Source organism: Salvelinus alpinus, chromosome 14 (assembly GCF_045679555.1).
Source record: "Salvelinus alpinus chromosome 14, SLU_Salpinus.1, whole genome shotgun sequence".
NCBI lineage: Eukaryota > Metazoa > Chordata > Actinopteri > Salmoniformes > Salmonidae > Salvelinus > Salvelinus alpinus.
In genome coordinates this window covers 15,873,894-15,881,433 of record NC_092099.1, presented here as the reverse complement: position 1 = coordinate 15,881,433, position 7,540 = coordinate 15,873,894, and the positions used below count along the sequence as shown (strand labels likewise).

The window sequence follows — 7,540 nt, the reverse complement described above, 5'->3', positions numbered from 1 at the left end:
GTGGAGACTTTGTTAAACATTTCCCCTAGCATTTAATGAATGACAGAATTAATGGGGAAATAAGTACTAAGGGAAGCAAAAACTATTGAACTGGCTACATTTTGAGAGACTGGGATAAGATCTTGTATTTTGTGGGAAAAGTGATCAGTTCTGGCGTAAGAATGAACCATGGTCTCATCTCAGGACAAATAAGGTTACATTCATGTAATATCAACTGGATAGTTGCGTAAGAAGAACAACCTAGTTACAGGCCTACAATATAGTCAGATGGTTTATGATACATTTGAGGTACAGTAATACGACTGATTATATAGTGAAATGTGACGCACACATAGGTTGTCACAGTTTTTGTGCTGTAACACATTATTTCCATGTTTTTTGTTGACAGATATTTATCCATCTACTTGGTTGATATTATATTATTATTTTCTAGCGTATGAATTTCACAATGTCTCATTTTCTTTCTCCAAACGATAGAAGTGTGAAGTTCCTCACTTACTTTTAGTGTCCTTGTCTTCCTCTAACAGCTAAAGTCTACCCCCCCCCACACTGGGTACGAGGCTTATACGATGTCATTTTGGCGTCTTTCAGTGACACACAGAGCATTCCTTCCACCTCTAGCTTTTTTTTCATAGTGGGTCCAACATCCAGAGACTTTCCAGTCCTACTCTTTTACAGTCCCACTGGGGAGAGGTGACGCACACCAGACAGGACCTTGTGCCCGCGCACAACACGTACAGGTAGGCATCATCACTCCTTTGGTGGCGGTACCAGGATGATGATGTTGCATGGCTGTGATTGGAAGAGGACAATAAAATTTAAGAGCTGAAGGAGTGATAAAAAAGTAAGATGGTGCAATTTACGTTTATTGTAAGTTTAATCAATGACTGTGTTTTTCTGCATTCGCATTTGGACACTGACCTCATAAAAACGTTAGGCATGAGTTAATTATTATTATATATTTTTTTTTTAGGTGTTAAAGGCCTGGAGGGGAGAGGTGTATGTTCTCAGTGCAGCCCTCGTCACCGTGGATACAGGAGGGAGGAGAGCCGGAGGAGTCTTAAAAGAACGCAACACCACAGGACAGACGACTTCTCTCCATCCCCCCGCACTCTGGAATTCTTCTATTGGGTTCCTTTTTAGATACATTTTTTTTTACCCCCGTCACTGTTCTCCACTATGAACACACCAATGACAACGGCTGCTGTGGCGTTGGCCACCTGCCACACCAACGCCACGATATGCTCGGACACGTCGTGCCTGGTGGCTCCCAGCAACTACAACGAGATCCTGAGCCTAGTTCTCAGCATCGTGCTGACCGTCATGCTGGCCATGGTCATGTTCTCCATGGGCTGCACTGTGGAGGCCGGAAAGCTGTGGGGACACATCAAGAGACCATGGGGAATTTTTATCGGCTTCTTGTGCCAGTTCGGCATCATGCCCTTCACTGCCTTCGCCCTGTCGCTGGCCTTCAACGTGCTGCCCGTGCAGGCCGTCGTCATCATCATCATGGGCTGCTGTCCCGGTGGCTCCAGCTCTAATATCATTGCCTACTGGCTGGATGGAGACATGGACCTCAGGTGAGACTGACTGGAAGCAGTAACACTCTTAGATGAAGAAGAATGGGGGGGGGAAAGGGTTCCAAAAGGGTTCTCCGGCTGTCCTCATAGGATAATTATTTTTGATTCCGGGTAGAACACTTTTGTGTTCCATGTAGAACCCTCTGGAATGGAACTGAAAACGGTTCTACCTGGAACAGAAAAGTGTTCTTAAGAGATCTCCTATGGGGACAGCCGGAGAACCCTTTTAGGTTCTAGATGGCACGATTCTTTTTTTCTTCATAAGAGTACATGTTATTTGTTTGATTTAGCGTACTTTCAAGTTTTGCCTTTGGTACTACGTTTTTGAGTACTTTTATGCGAGTGCGTTTCTATCGTGATCCAGCGTACTAATGTTGTGTGTTTTCCCCACTCTAGTATCAGCATGACAGCCTGCTCCTCTATCCTGGCCCTGGGGATGATGCCTCTGTGTCTGCTCATCTACACGTCTGTCTGGACCTCTGCTGACACCATCCAGATCCCCTACCAAAGCATAGGTAGCTACCAATACTAAAATAAACCATTCCATACAGGGGCATATGCATTGATGTACCATCTACACAATGTATTGGTGGGAATGCTTTTGTACAGCACTCTTTAGATTCCATCCAGCAGCACAGGAACATATAATTAGTATAGATTTCCACATATTGATTGTATTTCTGTGTTAGAACACCGTTAGAAATGCTAAAACATTCGGATCCTTATAGCAGCTTACGTACACGACATGGCCAAAAGTATGTGGATACCTGCTCGTCAAACATCTCATTCCAAAATCATTGGTATTAATATGGAGTTGGTCCCCCCTTTGCTGCTATAACAGCCCCCACTCTTCTGGGAAGGCATCCCACTAGATGTTGGAACATTGCTGCGGGGACTTACTTCCATTCAGCCACCAGAGCATTAGTGAGGTTGGACACTGATGTTGGGGGATTAGGCCTGGCCCGCAGTCGGCGTTCCAATTCTTTCCAAAGGTTTTCGATGGGGTTGAGGTCAGGGCTCTGTGCAGGCCAGTCAAGTTCTTCTACTCCGATCTCGACAAACCTTTTCTCTATGGACCTCACTTTGCACAGTGGCATTGTCATGCTGAAACAGGAAAGGACCTTCCCCAAACTGTTGCAACAAAGTTGGAAGCACAGAATTGTCTAGAATGTCATTATGATGTAGCATTAAGATTTCTCTTCACTGGAAGTAAGGGGCCTAGCCCGAACCATGAAAAAACATTATTCCTCATCCACCAAACTTTACAGTTCGCATAATGCATTGGGGCAGGTAGTCTCCTGGCATCCGCCAAACCCAAATCGGACTGCCAGATGGTGAAGCGTGAGAGCGTGTTTTCCACTGCTCCAGAGTCCAATGGCGGCGAGCTTTACACCACTCCAGCCGACGCTTGGCGTTGCGCATGTTGATCGGCCATGGAAACCCATTTCATGAAGCTCCCGACAAACAACTCTGGTGCTGACGTTGCTTCCAGAGGCAGTTTGGAAGATCATGACAGATTGTATATCTTTGTCTCCAGGTATCACCTTGGTGTCCCTCCTGATCCCCGTCGCCCTGGGAATCTACGTCAAAAACAAGTGGCCTGAAACAGCCAAAAAGATCCTCAAGGTAAGATCAAACACCTCGCACTGCATACAGCTGGTTTTGTTCCACACTACTGCTACACTATACACTTCTAGGTTGTTATTCCGGGATCAATAGTGTGCATGCGATTTGTGGATTCAAATCAAGTCTTTAAAATGTGTGTTTGCAGGTGGGTTCCATAGTTGGCCTCCTCCTCATCATCATAATTGCGGTGGTAGGTGGGGTGCTGTACCAGTCCTCCTGGACCATCTCTCCCTCTCTCTGGATCATCGGAGCCATCTACCCCTTCGTAGGCTTCACCCTGGGCTTCTTCATGGCTCGCTTTGTAGGACAACCCTGGCACAAGTACTACTGCAATATTATATGATTCATGGTAGTCCAGTCTTAATATTGTACCTAGCTGATCAAATCCAAGTTACCATTGCAATAGAAAGTGTTGATAACACCTACCGGAATTATACTTGAATAGCCTGAATAAGTTATTCCCTTTGTCTCCCCTCTGGAAATGCCTTAACATTCAAGTTAATGTAAGCACTACAGTACCAGATGTGCAATGTACTCCACAGGCGCTAAAATGAAAACCATCCAGTGCATTTTAACTTCACCTTGTTCATTTAACAGAGCAGGAGGTTCTTCATAAGCACGCCAGTCAAGCGGAGCCCTTCGTCGCTCCATGGAACCTACTATAGTTAACAAGCCCGTTGTTGTGTTTAAGGTGTCGTACCATCGCCCTGGAGACAGGCTTCCAGAACTCCCAGTTGTGCAGCACCATCGTCCAGCTGTCGTTCTCCCCTGAAGAGCTGGAGGTCATGTTCGCCTTCCCGCTCATCTACAGCATCTTCCAACTGGTGGTGGCTGTCATGTCTGTTGGAGGTGGGTCAGCTTATACCGCTGTTGAAGAGCTAATGTCAATATTGATATGCTATCCAAAAGTTTTGAATGATTTTGTGGTCGACTTATAGATGTATAGTAGGCCTATGGTCTGGTATTTCTACCGTGTGTTATCTATATTCCCAACAATTATTTGTCATTCTAGCTAATGATTGATTGCCCGGGTGCCAGTCTGATCATTAACTTCTCTCAGACTATATTATTGATGCTTGTCGGTGCTTATTTAGATTGAAAAATGTGGCTGTAAAGGAACACAGTAGGTGTAACATGAGTGGTTCCGCCTCCTACAGCTTACCAGATGTATAAGTGGAAGTGTGGAGGCGGTTCGTCTGAGTTAGACAGCGAGGGAGCAGAGGGGGACGCTGAGGCACCTAAGGATAAGCAGGAGTACGCCCTGGAAAATGGAGGCTTTGAGTGCGACGAGAATGGCAACAACGGAGAAAAGGGCAAGATCACCCAGATGTGAGCACGGACAGGCCGCGGGACTCTTTGACAGTTAGCAGCACGCAGCGACCTGGGTGCAATACCGTACCTACATCCTTCCCACTCAATCACACCATACACACACACTGACCTTGACAGGCTGAAATTGTGCATTATAGGGTCCTGCCATTTAAAAAGTGAGGTATTCTCAACATGGGAGAGGTTTCTGTGAAGCTTTACTTCAATAACAAAAAAAACAAAATCTTCAGGGGTAGGAAACCATCTCAGATCCTGAATGAAGTCTGAGTTCTCCTGTACCTCACTTTTTTAATTTTTTTACAACAGTGTATACCTGCAGAGACCTCGTGGAGGCCAGCAGCGTGGTAGTGACTGAGGTGAGGTATTGTGAGATTTGTTGAGTGGTGAGGGTTTACATCCTCTCTAGCTCCACAAGAGACAGAGGAAACTGTTCACCGTGAAAAGGTTTCTGTCTAGTCACTCCTGTCAGAACTACAGTAACTTTTTCAATATTTATATTTGCAAACCAGTCAACCTAAACTAATTTATTAGTCCATGTCGTAGGACTCATGACACACACACACACACCAGCATTAAGACATTATATTGAATTTTAAATGGACCCCTCCAGGATATTTTACGCATGCCTCATTATTTTATAATTTGTATGTTAAAGCAACAAACAAAAAAATACATTACAAGTCTTCATTTAGTTTTACATTATTAGACAGTACATTTGAACCATATTTATGAATGTACTGTCTTTGTATCCATTTAGATTTACATAGATGAATAGCCTAAATACAGACTATACCAAACATCAAGAACCCCTTCCTAATATTGAGTTGCACCCCCTTTTGTCTTCAGAACAGCTTCAATTTGTCGTAGCATGGACTACAAGGTGTAGATGCTGGTCCATGTTGACTCCAATGCTTCCCACAGTTGTCATGTGTGCTGGATGTCCTTTGGGTGGTACACACATTCTTGATGCACACGGGAAACTGTTGAGCGTGAAAAACCCAGCAGCAGTGCAGTTCTTGACACAAACCGGTACACCAGGCACCTACTAACATATCGGGTTCAAAGGCACTTAAATCTTTTGTCTTGCCCATTCACGTTCTGAATGGCACACATACAAAATCAATTGTCTCAAGGTTAAAAAAAATCCTTCTTTAACCTGCCTCCCCTTCATCTACACTGATTGAGGTGGATTTAACAAGGGACATCAATAAGGGATCATAGCTTTCACCTGGTAAGTCTATGTCATGGAAAAAGTGGGTGTTCATAATGTTTAGTATACTCTGTGTATATATCTGTGAAGAACTCTCCACATTGCACTGCACCTTAGTTGTTGTCTTTGTCTTTACGCAGAGGCTAGTTGCTAGTGTGTTGTCTTAAAGAAGGTACCTACCCACCTGATCTTTTGATGTGTAAATGTACCCAACAATTAAATAAAGGTGAACATTTTAAGTGGTCTATCAAGAGTTTTACTAAAATATATATTTCATGACAAACTGCAGATCCTTTAGTGAGACTTATCTTCTGACATCTATCACATCCAAACATATGCTTCATGTGAATGGTCTTCTTTTTTTTTTTTAAGGTGATACAAATATACAGAATTTCTCTTTTAAGATGGGTTTAAAAACACTTCCAAAGCCGTTTAACAAAGATATCTTCCATGTGGTATCAGACATGGTACTGTATGTAGCCTTATCCATTCATACATCATGAATCTGTCTATAGTGGGAAGGTACTATACAAATAGGGTACTGCTCCTCAGATGTACACAGACATCAACTGCAAGTCTGTGATGATCAGAGAACTTATTGTAGCCCTGCACTCATTTCTTAATTGACTGTGGGACATTTGTACTTTTATTTGCGGAACCAAACTAACCATTTGATAATTACTTTGTAACCTTGAGTGAACAACAAAAAGCTGTGAGCTGTTAGTCACCAATGGCGGCATCTGACAAACTAAGACTATTGTTTGCAGCACTCCCAAGAGTGTTACTGTATCAAACCAACGTTTTACAGATTTCAACTGAAACCAAACTTCTGACAATCACCTGAATAGATTTGACTCGTTGGGAGAGATGAAGGCTGTGTCTGCTCCAGTGGATTGAGTGTTAGTGGATGGATGCTTCCTAAATGCTACATTTTTGACAGTGATGAAGACATGCCTGCCTGGAACTGTCTTCATGCAAAACAGTACACTGCTGCCTGTCAAGATGTCACAGCCATCGAGGAGGATCTACTAGGACTTCTCCCTAATATCAAATACCATCTGCATATCCATGAAATTTGGTCAAACTAGTTCCATGTGTCTGGGCTGTTTGTCTCAATTTTAAGATCTGGAGTACCTTTCCATTAGTGGTTGTCTCAAATATTTTCAACCGCCAATAGCCAGGGCCTTCCAAATCTGCAAAAGGTGTATTTGAATGAGCCAATGATCATTGGGTAGTGTGATTGTCATTTTGGGCCTCACACATTCAGAGATGTAGTCAAGTTAAGTCATTTGACCATATTTGGTTATAGGCTATCAGCAATGGCACCAGATTGTATTTTATTTATTTAACTAGGCAAGTCAGTTAAAAACAAATTCTTATTTACAATGACGGCCTACCAAAAGGCCTCCTGCAGGGGGCGGGGGCCTGGGATTAAAAATAAATACAATATAAATATAGGACAAAACACACATCACAACAAGAGAGACAACACAACACTACATAAAGAGAGACCTAAGACAACACAGCATGGTAGCAACACAACATAACAACATGGTAGCAGCACAAAATACGGTAAAAACATTATTGGGCACAGACAACTACACAAAGGGCAAGAAGGTAGAGACAACAATACATCACACAAAGCAGCCACAACTGTCAGTAAAACTGTCATGATTGAGTCTTTGAATGAAGAGATTGTGTGAAATTAAATTCAGTGATAAAACCCGATTCTGCAGCTTCTCAAAACAGCTGAACTGTTTTGCAAAAAGCATTTCTAGATAATTTCCCAATAAAA

The 7,540-nt window shown here is 43.1% G+C and overlaps 1 protein-coding gene across 1 annotated transcript; it reads left to right on the top strand.

Annotated features, from left to right (window-relative positions):
• The first annotated feature begins 76 nt into the window (after positions 1–76).
• slc10a2 (solute carrier family 10 member 2) lies at positions 77–5,984 on the top strand. Its single transcript, XM_071340654.1, has 7 exons — positions 77–740; positions 974–1,580; positions 1,977–2,095; positions 3,118–3,206; positions 3,352–3,527; positions 3,898–4,055; positions 4,364–5,984. The coding sequence occupies exons 2-7, from the start codon at positions 1,180–1,182 to the stop codon at positions 4,537–4,539; spliced, it is 1,119 nt and encodes a 372-aa protein (XP_071196755.1). The 5' UTR covers positions 77–740; positions 974–1,179; the 3' UTR covers positions 4,540–5,984.
• The last annotated feature ends 1,556 nt before the right edge of the window (positions 5,985–7,540 follow it).